We start from the raw sequence: 21,508 nt of genomic DNA, 5'->3' as shown, positions 1-21,508 counted from the left end.
CTTTAGATCAGGTTTTTGTTGGTCAATGGCGCGATCACTTCCTGCTGCCTCAAGATAGCAATACGCCAAGAATTCACCTGAACACACCTCCCTGTAAGACCAGCACGCCCATGGGCACACAAATGGGCGCACAGATGGGCGCAGGTGCATTTGCTATTTAAATGACGTGGCCGCTGGACGGGAAATTGACAACTGCGTTGGTCTTAAACTAGCAAAGACAAGCGCTGCGCCGGGTGCGAGATAGGGCCCCAAATGTCCAATATCATGATCTCCTCTTTTCTCCGCTCAGAAAGCTCAATCTGCTCTGCAGCAATCTGGCACAAGAGGCCTGCTGCCATCATGTGTTTCTTGATAGGTAAAAACACTTGATTAGTAATTTTACGGTTATATCTTTGCTGTTTCTAAGACTCATAACAGCTCTTAAGTCCTGGTACCTTCTGTTGTTTTTCAGAACGGGTGAAGCAAAGCTGTGTGTTTGTTGCTGATTTATACACTTCACTGCTGTTTACTGCTCTTAAAAACATGCAACCCGTTACCAATGTCAGTAGCAGAGTTTGAGACACAAACATACAGCTGGGTCTCGACACATCTCGACTACTTGAGACTTGAAAGACAAAAACATTCAAGAATTCTGACCTGGTGAGACTGTGCACTGGCATGATTTGGTCTGAGCTTAAGGGTTGAAGGCAGGAAGTTTAACTACTGAGTCACTTCACTTCAATGGTCAGCTCAAAAGATGTGATTTAATTTCCCTATGAAGACTTAGGACTTTACTTGGACCTGCCCTCAATGACTTGACATAAACATGTCTCACATAAGATTAGACTTGACTTTGGATATGTCCCAATTCAATACTACATATTTATTTAACACAGGTTTGAGTATGTAGTGTGCTGGAAAAGTGACAAAATAAAGCATATAGTATATTTAAAAAGTTAAAAAACCTCAGGCTACATTTACATTGGTATGTTTTGGTTTAAAAATGAAGATTCACACTTCTCTGGCGTTTCAGAGCCACCAAAACCAGAGAAACGTGAAAAAACCCGTTTCGGTTTGGAATCTGCAGGGTTGTGTTGCAGTCTCAACGGCCACAAATGGAGACCTTTTGTTGCCTGATTGGGTCATGATGTCTCGGTCTCTGAGACTAAGCTACTAACGTTACCATAGAAACTACCAGTAACGGGCAGAGTATACATGCTGCCTCCTGTTTACCCTGGCATGCGCATGCCCAGTATACAAGAATGTTGATGAGATATGCTATGGGCGTGTTAGTTTAAACAGAGATTAGTTCCTTCTACTGGAGCTAAAATCACTTGTGTGCACAGAGATGGCTTTGGCTCAAAACTAGGGTTGGGCATTGTTTGGATTTTAACAATTCTGATTCCAATTGCGATTCTTGCTTTCGATTCCGGTTCTTATCGATTCTCGATTCCGATTCTTTGAGGGGTGGAGTGGAAACGGGTTACATGCTTATTTCACAAATAAGAGGAAAGTTTTAGTTTGATTCAATGGCGGTTTCACAGGGCTTTTTCAATGTAAAATAAAGCCACACTAGAGTGCTGCTTACTGTGCTCCATGGCTGCAACACAACAAGCACCTGGCCGCTACGGAAACCCAAAATAGCGCATATTAAATTTGGAACCCATGATCAGATTTGAAACCAAATCCTCCAAACGATTCTAAACGATTCCAATAAAGAAACTTTGGAACACTGGAATCGTAATTTTTGAAATGATTCCAAGTAGGAATCGGTTCTCGATGTCCAACCCTACTCAAAACTCTGCTTAAAAAACTAAACGTAGCAGTGTAAATGTAGCCTCAGTATAGCCACTAAATGTGCTTGGTTTTGACTGTGCTGTTGATGGACACGGTTGTCATACCATGCAATGCACGAAGATGACAAAAAGGAGCTGCTCATGGCTGCAACAGATTGATTATGGGGAGACAGCAGTATGTGCTGGGAACTTCTAAAACAGTGTACTATTACAATAAGCATATAGTACATACCGCAGACTAAAAAGGTCTATAATTGGGACATCTGAAATGAAATCTTTGTTTTGTATGATCAATTTACTTACTTTTCAAAACAGGCTGTGTAACACTCAACGCTTCTTGTATATAAAGAAAGAATGTCTGTTGATGTATGGTCCGGTCCGGTCCTAAATTGGGAACACATTGTCTCATTGAAACCAAGTGTAGAACCCCCTGTTAAGCAGAATTTAACCAAAAGTCAAAGATCTCTATGTGCACAGTTATGTTCAGGTACACTGCCATTAGGAATGGGTAGCTAAGCTTGAATGGTCTCTCTGAAGAGGAAAAGCTTTTTTTGTAATGTGAATTAGGTGAAACTAAAGACTATAGTCTTTTTTTATGTTTTATTGCTCACTATATGATGATTTAAAGGCTACGTGTTTTACTGAAGTGACTTTCATCTCGGTTCAATCCCCAGACCGACAGGATCAAAATCTGGGTGGGGAACGTGAAAGAGTAGCGCTTGTCCCTCCCTCATTACCACCACTGAGGTGCCCTTGAGCAAGGCCCTTATCCCCAACTGACCCAGTGGAGCTGTTCAGTGGCCAGCAGATCAGACTGTGGTTGTACTGGGCAGCTTCCAGGTATGAATGTGGAACTGTGAATGTGACAGGTCGTTGTTGCAAATGACAATTTGTTCTCAATTGGCTTACCTGGATAAATAAAGGTTAAAATAAAAAAATAAAGAAATAAAAAATCTCTGCTCACTTCTGAATGAAAGTAATGTTTATTTAATAAATGTTGCTCACCTCTGTAACGGTATATTTGATATCTTATACCCTTAAAATTACAAACACCTAAAACGGCTCAAATAGGCCAAAATGTCGTCAATTCCCGCCAAAAGTTCACTTTTTTTGCCAAGTCCTCTAGCTCGTCTCTAGGAGTGTTATGCGGCGAGTCAAAACAGCTCTGCTGTGTCCCGTGGAACTGCCCGCCAGGGTGTGAGCTACCACAGGCTTACCACAATCACTGCAAACTGTGAGCAGTGGTAAGGAAGTGCCCCTGCTCATGTCTCAGTCCACTTTGGTGGGAATGCGTGTATGTGTGAGTCAACATCGGTGATTTAAACAGATATGCTCCACAGGCACGACAGCAGAGTGTTGTGAATCACACATCAGGACAACGGGCTCTCTGCAGCACACACAAGGCTGACTTCATGCTCACACACACACACACACACTTTTTGTTTGTCACGTAGTTGACTGCAGAGGAGACCCAAAGAGGTGAAAAAGAGAAAAGCAAACATGGGGAAATATGTTATTCTTTAATCAGAAGGTGACAAAAGAAAACTATAAACCAATGTGTGTTTCCATCAACGTACCCGTAAGAATATATTTCAAAGAGGTAAAAACAATATGCAGAATGACAGCATTTTGTTGCCACCTTCTATGCAATATGGTGCTTGAGTTAGGTTCATTAATTCATTTCTTTGCCCTCCTACCCCCATTTATAGCCCCATATGTACCATATATACTAAAGCCCGACCGATAAAGGATTTTTAAGGTCGATACCGATACAAATATTTGGTGATTTAAAAATCCGATATTCCGATATATCGGCCGATATATATATAAAAAAAAATCCAGAAACGCGTAAACAAAACAAACAGTTTTCCCTAACATTAGTTATTTGTAGTTATTTATGAGTCCTCACTAAAATAATATGATCATGCAGTTTAAAAATAAACTTTATATTGTGTTTATTGTCACAACAGAACAGAGGAACATCAAAATACATTAAAGTTCTGATAAATAAAATGTATAAAAATACAAACTTAAGATATAAAACTTAAAGTCCTTTGAACAAAAACACAATTACCCAAAAAAAAATCAATGAGAGTTGCCAACAGGGACGTTGTAGAGCGCCCTCTGGTGGACAAACTATACAACGCCAACACTCAGAACATGGTTGAAGGGTGTTTCGTCTGTTTTTATTTAAATTTTTAAATATTCATTTATCAGCCATTATAAATGCCGATACTGATAGTTAGGAAAATGCCTAATATCGGCAGATAATATCGGCCCGCCAATATATCGGTCTGGTTCTAATATATACACTGGCCACTGCAATCGTTTTTCTACAGACATCTGCCAAAAACAGAAGAAGAATCAAGCTAAATAAATTGACTAGTGGTCATCTGTAAGTCAAAACAATTTCTCATTAAGTCATTATTGATTGAAAAACTTGTTTTGGAACACTACTCCCTATCACATTTTGTTCTTAATCAATACGCCAACTTTGCACCTCGGCTGCATTAAAAACAATACGTTGACATTTCTGTTTTGAAGAAGTGCATAACACAGATGCATGAAAGATGTACTGATGGTGTCAAAGCCTCCTGCAGAGAGCTTCTGTAATTGGCTTCCCTCTCTCCACGACAAATCAAAACGGTCGATAATTGGACCAGCATGGGGTGTGAGAAGGAGGTCATGGCGGACATTGCTCACACACACACGCACACACGCACACTTTTTTCCCATCTCCGTCTTTTTTTCAGCGGGATAATACTCGTCTTTTCGTTTCAAAATAACACAATTCAGACTTCTGAAAAAACAGTTCCACTCAGCGAGTAGTCCTGTCCGACAGCCTCAAGTGATTTGACCCTGGGTCAGCCAGCTTCACTGTTTACCGTCTTCTTTGACCTTAAAACCACTCACACCATGTCTGTCTCAATCTATGAATAATAGCAGCACACATGCACCCACACATCGTTCTCCATCCCCTTAAGGTGGCATGGTCATGCCAGCTCCAATTCTCATAATACTCTTTCCATGTGTTATTTCAAGCTCTCCTGGAATGTTCCCCCGTCATTATCGCCTCTTTTAGCATGCAGGTATATAAAGTACACGTGTGTGCATCAGCGCTTTTGAATTTGAGTGTGAATGCAAACGGACGAACATTCTGTGTACTATTTTGCGAGGTGTTTGTGGCTCAGTGCCAGTAACCTGTGGGGGTAGTAGTGGGTATCTTGCTGCGGCCTGGTTAGTCGACTGCCATGGTTCCCTTCGGCGCTCACGCCACGCTCAGTGACCTGTGCTGCTCTGTTTGAACAAATAACGCATGAGGGGATGAGCGAGTGGAGGAGCTGAAGAGTGCTTGAACTATACGGTCATGTTATTGACCCTGCCCTGTTTAGTACATTTGCCTAATGAAGTTTCTGGGAAGTCAGAATTGCGTCTCTGCCCTTTACAGATGATGTAGTTCTGTTGATTTCATCAGACCATGACCTCTTGCACGCACTGGGCTGGTTTGCAGCCGAGTGTGAAGCGCTCGAGATGAAAGTCGGTACCTCCAAGTACGAGGCCATGGTTCTCTGCCGGAAAACGGTGGATTGCTCCCTCTGGGTTGGGAGTGAGTTACTGCCCCAAGCGAAGGAGTTCAAGTATCTCGGGTTCTTGTTCACAAGTGAGAGTAAAATAGAGCGTGAGATAGACAGGCGGTTTGGTGCCGCGTCAGCAGTGATGCAGGCGTTATACCGGACCTTTGTGGTGAAGACGGAGCTGAGCCGTAACGCAGAGCTCTTGATTTACCAGTCGATGTACATTCCAACCCTCACCTATGGATATGAGCTTTGGGTATGGATCGAAAGAATGCAGTTTCCTCCCGTAGGGTGGCTGGGCTCAGCCTTAGAGATAGGGTGAGGTGCTCAGACATCTAGAGTAGAGCCGCTGCTCTTTAATGTCGAAAGAGGCCAGTTGAGGTGGTTTGGGCATCTGATCAGGATGCCTCCTCGGTGCCTCCCGTTAAGAGGTTTTCACTGCACCTCCAAATGGTAAAAGGCCCTGGGGTGGATCCAGAACACGCTGGAGAGATTATATATCTCATTTGGCCTGGGAATGCCTCATGGATCCCCAAGAAGAGCTGGAAAATGTTGCTGGGAAGAGGGACGTCTGGAATAATTTGCTTAGCCGGCTGCCCCTGCGATCCAGCCCAGGACAAGCAGATGAAAACGTATGGACGTTTCTGGGTTTGTTGGTTTTCGAAACTTCTTTAAATTTGTATTCTTCCAATAGTTCCTGCCTGATGAATCGCTCATTATTGTTTTCATATATGTTCACGTCAACTAAACTTTGCAGGGATGAAATTAAACGGCTCTCTTTGCTTTACTTAAAATAGGGAACAATTGCAGCACAAAATCGAAATGCAATAATGTTTGTTGTACAGCTTTTAAAGTCATTTGAGAATTTGTGACTTGTAATGTTGTGATATATTTTGAATCAAAATAATTGTTTGTTTTGTCAATTCTCAGTTTCCCCAATTAAGAACATATTTTTTATTAAAACAAACAATTTTGTTTTTGTTTTGCACATATGAAGTAGATATATTGGCTGATGATAGCTTGTCACAGATATGAGGCAGTGAAGACCCTCTGACAAAACATCGCATGCAGTGGTGACAGTGATAATAATAATGGTGCAACATGATAGAAAAATACATATCATTTTATGGACTTCAACCAGCACAGTCAGACAGCTTAAGTGTTCCTCCTCAGTGGAAAAAAAACATACATGTCTCTCTCATGAATTATATACTAACTACATCAATACAGTCAAATGGTTTTGTGCTTTATGACTCATAGTGACCAGTGCTGGATGCGTCACACCAGGAAAATAAATATTCCAGTGTGACTGTCACCGTTTGAATCATGCTCAATGACCTTTACGTTACAGCAGTTGTTTAACAAACAGATATTTCCATATATCTCCCTGTGTGCATAATTGTTCCATCTGTTTCACCACCACATCTCTCCCATCTTTCCCCTCCCTGTTTTTCCTACTTATTTTATGCAGATTAGTTTGATTTGCCTTATGAGGTGCAATAGGTCTCATCTAAAAATGCAAATTTCAAACATTTAACACTGCTAACACACAGAGCTATATAATATATGTACCTCACAGCCCTGTTTCTAATTAACTATCAGTGTTTCATATTAAGGCTGAGAATTTTGCAAAGTTTCTAAGAATGGAATGAGAGGATAAACGCTCTGGGCGTGGCCCTGCGTAAGCTCCTCTGACTAAAAATGCTGATTTAAAATAAGCTCTCTCTTTCAGACAGTTGTTGACTCATTTGGATCAGGAGGAGATTTTAGTCTTCCTCATATAACAATGCTTTACGCAAAAGACAGCTGGCCGGTGGCCAAATCTCTTGGGCTGACGAGGCTACAAGATGATGACAGTGTGTTCTGGGTGGTCGGGACAATCGTGGGGAATATCACAAGTCTGATCCCTGCCACGGCAATCATAGTCAAAGGTGTGCCTAAACCGAGACCAAGTCATCACCAAGACCAGAGTGTATCGAGACCGAGACAAGACCAAGACTTTGAGGGGTTGAGACTAAGTTAAGACCAAGACCAAGCCAGGGCGAGACCAGACTATGACCAGACCAGTGCGAGTCCCACACTGCATGCCACGATAAAATGTGGAAAAAGCTAACCACAGGCACTCCTCAAACTGATTTTGATCAAATCTAAGCTGGTCCCAGCTGTCACAGTTAGCATTACATTACAGAATTGACACACTGCTGTGTGTTTTCTTTTAGATGTTGTTTTGCAAATAAACTCCCCATGGTTTAGGAAGCCAAATTGTATTACAGACAATTTGGCTGATATCTTCCAGACAGCCAGAGCTTCTTCTCCTGTCTCCCGCATTCACTTTCTTGTGAGTGCGTGTTAAAGGAACATGCCGACTTAGTGGGAACTTAGCTTATTCACCGTAACCCCAAGAGTTAGACAAGTCCATACATACCCTTCTCATCTCCATGCGTGCTGTAAGGCTGTCTGATGGTCCCAGAGGCAGCAGCCCATCACAGTACATGCAGGTGAATGGTTCCAGCAATCCCACTGCTCCCAATAAGTGACAAAATAACACCAACATTTTCAACAAATTCCTATTTACATGTTGTGATTTGTAGAGTCACAGCCATCTTCTACCGTAAACAAACCTGGAACTATATTCTCAGACAGGTTTGCTGCAAAGCAAATCATTCCGCCCAAGTACTATATTCTTCCGCCTGAGAATATAGTTCCCGGTTTGTTTACGGTTAGAAGATGGAGACGGAGATGAGAAGGGTATGTATCGACTTGTCTAACTCTGGGGGTTACGGTGAATAAGCTAAATTCCCAATAAGTCGGCGTGTTCCTTTAAGGGGACGGGGAAGAGGGCGTTAACAGTAACACATTTTTAATTAGAAATGAGTCAAGTTATTGGTTGCATTTGAAGCAGGAAGTTTTACATCCAATCACAGTAATGATGTTAACACATAAATCAGACAATGCCCAGGCAGTTTAGTGATATGATCGAGACAAGACTGAGTAAGAATGTGATCGATTCCAAGACAAGACCTTCAAAAAGTGGTCTTGAGACCAGTTCTGACCGATCTGGAGTACTACAACACTGGCTCACACTGTTCTGTGTGTTTAGCAGCAGAAGTCTCCAAAAATGGACATATTATATAAAGCTCAGCATAAATTCTTTCAGGGTGACTTCTATACGGTTTGTACTTCAGGGCCACCGTACTTCTATGCTGTACATCTCTCTCTCTCCCAACCCTAATCAGCTGCACTGTCATCAGCTGAATGGGGGCGTTTACTCTTTCAGTTAAACCAACCAGATTTGTCACATGAGCGTTGTTGCATGTCAAACTTTAAATCGGTTCTACTCTCTGCTGCTGCCAGTTGTCATTTCAGGCAGAATTGATACAACCATCCTCCACCCCATTCACCTCCAGTTCTCATCAGTCCCAGCACCATTGGTTTCTCCATCAGAAGTCCCGCTTCACATCACATCCATCCAAATCTTAGCCTTTCATCACCTCCACCAGTGTCTAGACTCCATCGGGGGGATATTCTTAGACATCCACGGCCTCTATACCAATTAACATTGCGATGGAGTCTAATCGCCAAAGACTCAACCTATTATGCACCATGTTAAGTGAAAACTTATTTCACTCTTCAGTGAAGTCTCTCCTGATTGAAATACCAGGTCCTCAAAATTGTGCTCAGCACTAAGTAAATGTGCTTAGTTACTTCCCACGTCTGATACTACTATGGAAATACTTTTCTACCTTTCCACCTTTTTCACTTTCATTCTGGCTGTTGTCTCAAACTGTCAGTTGTCTAAGTGCAAAACTCAGCCTCCTCTTATGATGTGCTTTCTCACAAAAGAAACCATTCCACATCCTTTCACTGAAAAGTTGAACTTCGCGGCTTAAGAAGCATTTCAACTTGCCTGAAAAACAAAAGAAGCCCGGGGTGAAGCTGCTCTCCAACGGGCCTGCTTTTAGTCTGACATGGAGCTGTTCTCCACATGACAGACTGTGGGAATGCAAGGCATTTAACAGGAAAAAAAGGATTTCCTCATACAGTAGAACATCGATGTTAGTCAATATAAGGGTTGTACCATTTAACCATCTTTTCTGTTACATGTAAAAAGGCCATCTGGATTGTTTTTAGAGGGTCTTCACGGCGATGACACTGTGAGCTTTGATCCAATCCAATGACACAGGATTCATATTGATATTAAAGACTTCCTCTTCCTCTATCATAATTTCATACACATTCCCAGCTGACGTTCCTGTGGCAACGTTTTGGTTTACTCTCTATTTTATGAAAATGGACCACTCTGATGCTTTATCTGTCTATTAGGAAATTGATTACGTTTATGGGAGATCAGTTTACAGTTTGGCAGGCAGGCACCAGCAGTTTTTGTTTTCTTTGTGTAAGTAAATAGAGAAGGTTAGAGAACTTTAATTACAATCCAACTTAAATGGAAGAAGTCTCTGTCTGTATGTCTGTCCTTCCATTCTCTCGAAAATCTAATCGACACACACTTGGCAGATGTATTGCTGAGTGTGAGCTCTTGACATCTACAGGACATAAAATATTCAATAGTAGTGTGTTATGTACATGTTGTGTAGTGTATGGAGAGGGGACCCCTATTAACTATGACACAAATAAGCACTTACATGTGGCTCTTTGTAGTTTGGCTTATTTGAAGCTAATATATTTGATTCTTGCTGTTCGGAGTTTGTACCTTCAAGGTAGAATGCCCTTATTGGAAGTCGCTTTGGATAAAAGCGTCAGCTAAATGACATGTAATGTAGTGTAACAATGCCGAACGGCATGCTGGGTACAGCTTGCTCTCCGTCGCCCGCTATAGTTTATTGATGGATGAAGAATGAGAGACTGGAGATGTTACTTTGTAGCAAACTCAAACATTTCAAGCATCAGTGATGCAACTTTCAGAATGAACGCTTTTGTTCCCGGGAATAGCCTGGTCCCAAATAGCCAGCTGTTGGTAAATCATGCTTATACTCTAGCATTGACGCAACTGTCATGGCAGGTGTATTTCTCAAAACCCAAGGAAGCGCAGTGTTGAGTGTGAAGTTGTTTGGATGAGCGGTTCTCCAGAAAGCTGCAAGCGATCGGCCTGTTCCAAACAGGCACGTTTTGAACGGGCACTGCACTAGTAAAAAGAATGAGGTGAAATTTGATCTGAGACAGATGCCCATTTAGTTTCTGTTTCACTGTTAACTTGAAACAAGTGACACTCATAAAAGTGTTTAAAAAGCAATTCATGGAGTCCATTTATTTATTCTTCTTCAAACCCTCACTGGGGCGTCATATTCGACTATCACCTGGGAGGATGGATCTTTTTAAATGAGAATTTTGGAGAAACAGTATTTACAGTTAAGCCCTTGGCTGCATCCATATTTCTGTCTGAGAACGGAGGGATTGAACATTTTTAATTAATCTGAACGCCAGCATCCCTGAGGGGACACACACACACACACACACACAGGCAGACAGACAGACACCCACCCAGACACACCCACCCAGGCACAAACCCACACAATGCAGAGTGTAGTAGGAACATTTAGGCGTGACAGGCGGAGGGTGCCAGAGCGACATATCAACCTTTGCATAAACGTCTCTCTGAGACTCTTTGTCAAATTGAAAGTGTCTGAAAGGGGGGCGATCTGATGCTGCTGCTCTTTTTATTCTGTATTTATTTTGGTCTTTGTGCACAGTGGGAGCATGTAACAGTAAATCGCAGCAAGTTATGGGGCGCTTTGCCTACTGTAGGTGAAGCAGAATCAGTTACATCATTGTATATTTAAATATTCACCTTTATTAGCCTTTATCATAAATTCTCTTGATCTATTTTTTTTGTTCAACTCGGGCAAACGTTAAAACCGTCTGTACTTTTCAGTCTTTTTTCATAATTTCTGACATTTCCACTCAAGTGTTTAATGAGAATATGCATTAAACAGGTGGAGGGAAAAGCCCCCGGTAAAACACAGAGAGAAAAAGGCAGGGAGATGGTGTGTGTTGCCCTTCAGCTTTTAGTCAGAACACACAATTCAGCATGATTCAACATCACAACCCTATTGATGTAATCCCCCCCTTCAGCAAGACTTCCAGCTGAAATTGTGTATGTTTGCCAATGAGCATTTCTGTGTTTGTTTCTTTGGTCAGTTGCGCGTGCAAAAAGATGGTGTTTGTGTGTGCGCGCGTGTACATTTGTCAGTGACACATTTTTGCAGTCCAGCAACATAATCTATTAGTATGCCACATGCCTGTGTCAGTGTGTGTGCACACTCTAGGCACATGTGTACACCAAAATTGAAAGAATGCAGTGAATTGCAATGTAATGACCAAATTCAATTCAAGACAACTTTTCAGCAGGCTGTGATGCAAAATGAAATATTTCCCCCCGCACCATCACAGCCTGAAATAAGCTGTTTTTGGCCATAAAACTAATGTAGCAGTCACAGACATTGACCGCCCTCTAAAATGGAAATGCACAAGCCTAAATGGCACAGTGGGAATATCAAAATATGACATTCTCTCCTTCTTCTAGCCCCCCCCTCACTTCTCACTGTCTCTTGCCGCCTCCCTATTTCAACAGAGAGCACATCTGCTGTAGAAACTCTTCCGAAGGACATGTCAACCCTCCCTGACACAGCTGACTAGGCAGACAGACAGACGGCCAGGCCAACGGTCGGACACCTCCCTCATATGGTCCTGAAGGGAACCAAAATCTATAACTGGCTTAATCTGATACCAAGGAGGCTAAAATCAGTGTGAAGTGTTCAACAAATGCAAGGAAAGCTGACATTACGAGTCTCATATGGAGCAGAAACTATCAAGCTATCACACCTTCATTTCAAATGTTGCTTTAAACTACAAGACCACCTGAATAACTTGGTGTTGGTCTGGCTCAGGTGTGGTCTGCTTCATCTAAACCTATGGTTTCCTGGGTATAAACATGGCAGATGATATTTAATATCCGGCTGTTTTTTTCACGCTTGGAAAGTCCTGCATCAACTAAATGAAGGAGCAAAGGAAAAGGTGTGCACACATGCTCAGATTCAGCTTTTTCTACATGTGTTGTCAAAATGCCAAAATACATACATTACTGTATGAAAGAGTACTGATAAAATACATTTGTGATGCCTCTCTGAAGCAAAAGGGACTAGAATTTATTGTTGTTTGAAAATCTAGAACCTCTTAAATAAGAAATAAATCACCAACCAGCTGTGTGAGAAATGTGTGCAGTGATTGTGCAGCGTGACAACTGCACGATTTCTTTTTCTACTTTTCTACCCTTGTTCATAAGAAAACCAAGTGCAGGTGGATGACACGGTACAAGTTCAGCTGCAGATACAAACTGACATGGAAATTGTAATCTGTGTCTGACTTTATCTCAAGAAAACAATCATGCACGATCAAACACACACACACAAACACAACTCTATATCGTTACCCAGTATGGCCCAATTGGGATGAGCTCTCCTGTTTCTACTCGGATCCTGAAGTTCCGTGGAGGAGGGGCTCCCTCTGCCCAGTGCGGGCTCTCTGCCCTGTGCACCCCCCCTGCCTGGAGCCGAAGTGGCGGAGCTGCTCCACGGTTCCCCACCCTCTGTAAGAGACGCGCTTCATTCAGGACCACCAACCAACAGCCATCAGGGGTCAGCGGGGTTCACAAAGAGCACAGGGAGGTCAAGACTCCAAATAATAAACAAATAGGGGATACTCACGGGTCAAAGGGGAAACAAGAAACAAGAACTGGGAAGAGAGCATTCAGATCATTCAGCTGACGGGCAGACATCACATTCTGGGTGTTTTCCAGGTAGGCAAGGGTTAAACCACAAGGGGCACACAGGAGCAAGGTTTGTAAGGATTCCTGAGTTTGATAAAAGAAAGAAATTTAAGACCAGTTCCGTACGCTAAGGAAGAGAATGGAGAAAGAGCAATTGTTGCCTGTAACATCGCTGAGGGAGTATAGTTCTTTTTCTGCAGCTCCAAGAAGCTCCAAGATCTTGTATTTATTGTCAGTGTCAATCAAGGAAATCACAGCCGGTCCAGATCATGCTCTACAGTATACCGAGCTCCACAATCTTTTCACATCAGTGAATTCTGTAACACTCAAATCGAAGCTGCAGGTGCTTTACAGTAAGTAAAAAGAAAAAGAAAACGAGCCCAACCGCAACAAAAGAACAATTTGGGTGGTGTTTACCTAGATTACCCATTGACAAACTGCACAGTCAGAGTGGTGAAAGATCGCTGTTTAGCCCACTTATGTGTGAAGAGAGTGTACACACAACCAAATCGATTGAACAGTCACACTAGCCTCACATGAAACGAGCCCCTGAATAGAAGCATCTGCAGCCGCCTGGCAAATTGGGGGCATGCAGTTACAGATTTTTAGTTAGGAGGACAGTTGCGGATGAAACAAATGCAAATTTATGTATCAATGCCCTCATTTAACATCTCTGAGAGCAAAGACTGGCACAGAACAAGAGCTCAGCTGGATGCGGTTTGTGTGTGCATGTGTGTTTTTTTGGGTGCCAGCGGGGCGCATGCTTGCTTTCTTTGTGTGTGTGTGTGTGTGTGTGTGTGTGTGTGTGTGTGTGTGTGTGTGTGTTTGTTTAACTATATTCATGGGGTCCAAAAACCAGTACTGGACTCCCGGTTTTTGGACCCTATACTTGTGGGGTCCCGACAGCTTTGTGGGGCCAAAATGCTGGACCCCACAACTTTAAAGGGCTGTTTGAGGGTTAAGACTTGGTTGTAGGATTAGGGTTAGAATTAGGTTATGGTTAGGGTGAGGGTAAGGGTTAAGGTTAGGCATTTAGTTGTGATGGTTAAGGTTAGGGTAAGGGGCTAGGGAATGCATTATGTCAATGACGGGTCCCCACAAAGATAGTGCCATAAACCTGTGTGTGTGTGTGTGTGTGTGTGTGTGTGTGTGTGTGTGTGTGTGTGTGTGTGTGTGTGTGTGTGTGTGTGTGTGTGTAAGCATGTTTCTCTCTTAGCTGTGTCTGTTTAAGGTTGTGTTTGCTTTTCAGGGATGCTGCTGATCTGTGATCAAAAGAAGAGGAACAAAGGGAGAAGGGAGAGCAAAGCGGGTGAACCAATTATTCTCTAAAGAGAGGCGTTTGTCAGTCAGAGACACTGCTTTAATCAGACGCACTGTGAATGTTGACCAACATGATCACAGGGATTCCGATTCACCAGTAGGGTCCTTTAGAGTGTGCTAAGCAGAAACATTTAATGTATACTGCTGCACTACTAGGAAGCAAGAAAGTTCTGTAGAAATTGCAATAGGGACTTCAGATTTAGATTCCCTGGAAAAGAGGTGCTTACAGTTTCCCAAAAACACATGGAGAAGGAACCTGCTGTAGCCAGACTACGGAGAAGCTGTGCATGATGACCACAAGCACACCCAAATAACCTGTCTGTGCATCAAAAACCAATGAAAGATAAAACGTTTTGACACACATCACTACATGATCAAAAAAATGGGTGGAGGCTAGTTGCACTGGCAAATAAAATAACATAACACATGTATTTTAATTTGTTTGTTTCATATGGTCATAAAAAATAAGGCCTTAGCTTTTATGACTCTGCAAATTAAATGTTTCGCAGTGTGACAGAAAAACCAGATGTGGTGATGAAAACACTACTCTGCACTAGTATGGCTGCTATGCTAATATCGTCCCTGTTGACATCTGATGGTGAAAGCTGTCCCTCATGGATTTAAACAATATCTATGGTTCAACAGGACTTGGGCAAATGAGGCCAACCAGTGAAACTGGCTGAGAAGGAGACATTTCAACAATTTAAAAAAAGGAACACGCCGACTTATTGGGACTTTGTCTTATATGTCTTACCGCTAGCCTAGCTTAGCACAGATCCTGGAGGTAACCGGCTCCATCTAGCCTACTGCTCCCAATAAATGACAAAATAACGCCAACATTTTCCTATTTACATGTTGTGATTTGTATAGTCACAGCGTGTACAAATAACAAGGTCACATGAGACACAGCCATCTTCTAACTGTATATAAACTGGGAACTATATTCTCAGAAGGAGAAGCACTGCTACTTGGGCAGAGTGATTAGCGCAACACCTGAAAAGCACTGTTGTTACTCTCTGCTCCTCACCACGGGGCTTCTCAGGTGCTGCAAGCATATCACTCCGCCCAAGTAGCAGAAGTAGCAGTGCTTCTCCTTCTGAGAATATAGTTCCCAGTTATATACGGTTAGAAGATGGCTGTGTCTCATGTGACCTTGTTATTTGTACACACTGTGACTATACATATCACAACATGTAAATAGGAACATGTTGGCGTTATTTTGTCACTTATTGGGAGCAGTAGGCTAGATGGAGCCGGTTACCTCCAGGATCTGTGCTAAGCTAGGCTAGCGGTGGAGGCGTCGGACAGAGTTACGACACGTACAGAGATGAGAAGGGTATGTATGGACTTATCTAACTCTGGGGGATACGGGGAATAAGACAAAGTCCCAATAAGTCGGCGTGTTCCTTTAAGCAGTGGAAGAAGCATAACTTTACAAATCCACTTCTGTAAAAGAATGAAACAGCATAGCTCAGTCCAGTCCGGTTGCCTTTGGTAGAGTATGAAATTCTATTAAGACACAACGGCACAAGTGAGACCCTGACGGCCGGAGCTGAGGCAAGTTAATCCTGTGAGTTGACTGGGTGCAGCTGAGGGCTTAGAGCAGCAGCTTAACACAAGGCCATGGCTTTGGCGCACCTGCCAGTAGTCAGTCATGCCTCAGCCAGCCGAGAAAAGCACAACGCGATTATAACATGTCGTAATTAACTACACTGTACTAAAACAATCTTCTCTTCGTTGGGGATTCAAATCTAGTTATTTGTCAGAATTAAATGCATTTCAAAGAGTTGAGTATGTAAAATGTGCAAACAGGCCAAGGAATGGTTTCAATCTAGACACAGGCTAACTTGAAAGCATTGATTTGGTGACGGTCAAAAGATGCCTTTATGTCTATCCTAAAACTGGGCTAAATTTGGTCACAAGTAAAAGTTCTAAACAGCTCAAAAAGGACTAGATTTAAATGTGAAAATGGTCTTAACTACATGTTGCAATATAGACGCTGAAAGAGTGCTGAAACGACATGTATCCATAGGCATCTATAAAAGGTTTAACTAAACAACTTTAACCTAGACATCAGATTAAAACTGAGCAAAATGTGGTTGAAAAGTAAAGAGTCAAGATTAGAACCCACTATAGTTTACATAGCAACACTGATAAAACAAATTATATAAAGTAAATAACAACTACTCCACTTCCAGCATGTAACATCTGCTCAGGTTTACTTTGTAAACATGTATCTAATATCAGCATTTCACACAAAATTTCACATGATACAAAAAAAAAGAAAACTTCGTATGGCATGATACAAAAAAGAAATTATATATATTTATATATATAAATTTCTTTTTTTATATTTATTTATAATTTATTTTAATTATTTATAATTATATATCTATATATATATAGATATATAATTTATTTTTTTGTATCATGCCATATGAAGTTTTGGGGACACTGGATATCTTAATCACATGTTTCACACACTCATTTGGCTATTATTTCTAAAAACTGACGTGCAATCCATCATTTCCTGTGTGTCTTGCCTGACTGCATATCCACAGGTATTTTTGTAGAACTTTATCTGCGTAGGTTTCTGCAGCTGTGTACGTGAAAAGTTAATTGTCCATATTTGCATGCAGTAAAAAGCAGCGGTGGGAGGCAGACCTGGCACATGCTCCCTCCCGCTGATTTGAGCTGTCAACCGCATTTATTAACTATGATGAATCACCCCTCCACCTCACATCCAATCAAAGGCCTCTCAGAGGGACTCAAATCTGGTCACCTTTAACTAAATGATTTTCTTGGCCCACGGTGCACCAGCCAGTGATTGGACTGGCAACCCTGATGATACGGCTGCTGTTAGAATTATTCTGCCAATGGCCCACAGTTGGATCAGTCATTTTTGAAACAGTGTGGTCAATTAAGTGGCCAGTGGACATGTACAGTAGCTGCATGGGGAAGGAGCATTTTAAAAGGCCTGGTTGGAATTAGGAAATATAAAAATAAAGAGTTCTAAAGCCAGCGAGAAAGGAAGTATGAAGGTGTTCTCTTGACCTTGCCTTAAGGATTTGGATTTAATCTGAACTAGGTTCAGTCCTGGCTGCATAATACACTACATTCTACAATGCAAGCTGACAGCTACCACTGAATCACATTAATCTTTCTTCAACAATGTAGACGAATTTTCCTTTAGCCTTGCCTTTCCTCCAAAACCCCCAGCAACTTCAATCCATCTATATTTACCTAAAATACACTCATAAATTTCTTGGAATCCCTGAATAGTTCACATTACAGCACACATTATTCTAAAATTGAACTGTACAGAGATGAGACAAGGTCAGTGAAAACACAAATCCCCAACAGGCCGTGTCTTTCTCCAAGAACACAAGAGCAAAGCTCAGTCTGGAACTGTACACCTCAAACCTTGCTGAAGGATAAAGCTTTTGATCCTGGCCTGAACGGAAGGAGTTGGGCGGAAAAGAAGAACGGAATGGGGGGGAAAAAAAGAGAGAAATCAATAGATTCTTGTAGACACAGCCTCAAGTTTCCAATCTAACACTGTGCCGTATCGATTAGGCTTCATATGAGACAAGGCGCGGGGACAGTAATGTCGGCAGTGGATTTGGAAGTCTTTAACAAAACAAACTCCAGTGCAGGAGACGGGACAATGAGATCTATTGGGACCGTAAATAGAAATAGCAATTTCTTTTTACTTTACCAGTGCCCCGACGACTAGTGTTATAAGCTAATTAGCGGTTTGCGCTAAAACTGGACACATTCGATTAGCATGAAAACATATCCCAGAGAACGGTCGACTCGGTACAAATGTGGTATTAACCCCTAGGTTCATTTTGCGCCGGATTTCTCCTTTAAAGAGTAAAAAAACAACCTAGCTGCCCTGTTTCATCAGCCTAAGCTGTACTCTGTCAGCTTCTTCTCTACTTTGACATAGCCTTAACATAAGTTTTGAGATATTAAACATTATTAATGTAAAGATGCTAACTTAAACCATGTGATGTTTAGCTCGTTAGCATAATAATATTTAGCATGGTAGAATGCAATGTAAGCATTAACTCAAAGTACAGACGAAACTGACAGGAATTTGTTCGTGAGAACTATAGAAATAGAATGAGAGTGGAATGGATCAAATCTGAATAAAAATAGCAGGATGGTCAGAGCAGCGGACATTTTTATGTGTACCATTGCAAAAAAAACTGAGACCAATTAGTATCCCCAAAGTCATCACAATTAACCCTCTGGAGATTGTGACTGTCCGTACCAAAAGAAGTGGCAAGAGCTGTCGAGATATTCCAGTAATGTTCAGGGTTCATACGCATTTTAACCAGTACTTTTCAATGACTTTTTGGCAAATTTCCATGACTATGTATTCCTGAAAATGGCAGTCGGCATTATACAATTAGAATAAAAATCTGTGTTAAATTTTACAATAAAATTTTAACAATAAAATTAACAATTTTAACAATAAAATGAATGACAATTTATGTGGTTCATGGTGGGATTCGTAATATCGTGCCCCGAATAGAACGTTGAGGTTAGGACGACATGAAATACATTTATTAATCACATATTATTATGCTGTAGCCTGGGTAAACCCTGGCGAACTTCCGGCAAATTTGAGATTTGCTCTGCAAGTCAGTCTGGCGAAGAGCCCATTCAAGCCCATTTCCAATGTCCCCGAAATCGAGGCACCAATCACAACCGCTGAGGCGGGCTTTACGTGACGACGATAGCGCAGCGACGGCGAGCAGCGAGCAGATTTTGTTTACATTCAACATGACGGCTACCGAAGAGCAGCGTCACCCGGATCGTTGGTCTGATTGGTTGAAGGACTATCCAATTGCGCCCAGAGGCATTTGAGTAGCGTCCGTTGATGACGCCCCTTTGGATATGAACTGTGAATGAACCTTCCCCAGACCCTTCTCAGTTACAACTGAGAAGGGTCTGGTGTCAACCAGGCTAATTATGCTGTGTTAAAAAAAAATTCCATGACTTTTCCAAAACTTTCTGGGTCCTTTTATGTTCCCAAAACATTTCCAGGCCTGGAATTTGCATTTTTCAAATTCCATAACTTTTCCAGGTTTTTTCAAAACGTATGAACCCTGAATGTTGGACCGACAGATGGACGGAATGCTAGCATCGCTAAAACCTATTGGCACATGACTAAAGATCTCTACGTAGTTTTTGCCCTGCTCTTCCACCTTGTAGATTTTGTCAGCAAATTGTCCCCAGGAATCTGTGTGTTAAATAGGAATGCATGCAAAAAGAAACACTGGGACTGTACTCAAACCAAGATGTTTGGGAGGCGTCTTGTGTTGTAGAAACTAGCTTGTGCTTCAGCTGAAGGGAAGAACAACAAGTAATGGACATGCATGACATCAAGTAGTAAACTCTACCAGTTGCAGGTGTGAGACAAGAAACAGGATGTGAGTGCTGTTAAGTTTTATGCTGGAAAAACGATTTGACTATCACTATCCAAGAAGATAAGACTGTCTGGAAAAGCCTCCAGTGTAGGTTAAAGTTGCTGTGAGTCAGACTAGGCTGAGAGGGATGACATTTTCTTTAGGGAACGGAGTCATTTAGCTTACAAAAGGTGAGTGAGTAGCTTTCTGGAAAATGATGCAAAAGGGTTTATAAATGCATTGGTGAGGTCAGAAGTGCATGAAGACCAAATCAAACCAGGAAGCTCGTGACTTTTTCCGCTGCGTTGCTTTTCCCAAGATCTGAGCTGGCATGAGACTTAAAGGTCCAGTGTGTAACATGTTTAGTTGTTCATTATCAAAATCTGTGTTGCCCGTTCACAAACGTGTCCTTTTTCATGAATATTTACCACCACCATCAATTCCAAGTATTCCTATACTCCTTGAAATTTTACATTTGCATTCGCATGAACTGGGGTAGACGCTCCATATTCATGCGCCATCTTGAAATACATTAGCCGGTAAGGGACATACAGGACATACTGCTCCGCCTTTCGCGTTTTCGCCGTCACATGATAAACTCACAGGTGCTGCTAATGCTGCTCATGGGTATCGTAGCTTCCCGGCCCCGGCAAGTTTGAAGAAGGAAACATGGAGGACCACACGTATTCAAAATCCAAATTTCAGGAACAGTAGTCTTCTTCTTCGCCCAGAAAAAGGATATTGAAAAGAGCAAGAGACCGGCTTTTTTCTCAACGCTAGATGGGAGAAATTCCTACACATTGGACCTTTAAGTGGCGATGCACTTACCCCACTTTCTCTCTTAATAAATACATACACATGTTCGATATGTTTCTGATCAATATGTTTGATCATATGAATGTCATTGTCAACATCCAGTGTGAAAGGAGAAATAATAATGAACACAGGTGGCCAAAAATGGTGAGCAAATTGGAATATAGTGAGTAAGAAAGTGAGTAAGAATTATTTTCCTTGAGATTAAGATTGGGGTTGGCCTGAAAACACATCTCTAATAATACCTGTAGTCCATGGTCTTGACTTCAATATGTGCTCTTCTGTGTATGTTCACACCACAACATCAGTTGTGCAGGGTGTCTTTGTAGGTTTTAACAATCTTGAGGACTGATTATAAGCCTGATCCGTTTAATAAATGCCAATCCCGATCCAGTGTATCCGATTGGTGCATGACTAGGCTAAAGGCTGAAAAAAAGGGAAGAAACGCCCACTCCTTTAACAACTTTTATAAAGTAAACACTAAATCATCTGCTTGGTGGCAAACAGTGTAGGAATGTTTATATCCAGAGCAACTCCCAGCTATAAATGCATTTGACTGAATAAGCGTGAAGCAGGGAATGGCACAAAAAAGAGCCAGTGTGCTCAGTCAACCAACTCTGGATAAATAAAAGGCAGAAAAATAAAGTTAAGAGAACAGTCAGGTTTCTCTCTCTCTCTCTCTCTCTCTCTCTCTCTCTCTCCAAAAGATACAGCACAATAAATGGTGTTTCTACCTCTGTAACTCCTCTGCATTCCCCCCCTGACACTATCTCGCACTCACATAAACACACACACACACACACACACACACACACAGATGCA

At 41.8% G+C, this 21,508-nt stretch overlaps 1 protein-coding gene across 4 annotated transcripts in view; it reads right to left on the bottom strand.

The window, feature by feature from the left end:
- The window catches only part of gfra1a (gdnf family receptor alpha 1a), a 122,808-nt gene that overhangs the window by 89,054 nt on the left and 12,246 nt on the right, over positions 1 to 21,508 (bottom strand). For 3 of the 4 annotated variants that reach the window (XM_035992527.1, XM_035992528.1, XM_031315949.2), the window contains exon 4: positions 12,798 to 12,953. The exons of the other annotated variant lie outside the window; for it this stretch is intronic. In XM_035992527.1, the coding sequence (XP_035848420.1) occupies positions 12,798 to 12,953 (156 nt within the window). The remainder of the gene's footprint in view (positions 1 to 12,797; positions 12,954 to 21,508) is intronic. 4 annotated transcript variants of the gene reach the window in all.

This window comes from Sander lucioperca, chromosome 15, assembly GCF_008315115.2.
Source record: "Sander lucioperca isolate FBNREF2018 chromosome 15, SLUC_FBN_1.2, whole genome shotgun sequence".
NCBI classification, from domain to species: Eukaryota; Metazoa; Chordata; class Actinopteri; order Perciformes; family Percidae; genus Sander; species Sander lucioperca.
This window is presented reverse-complemented; position numbering and strand designations above follow the sequence as displayed.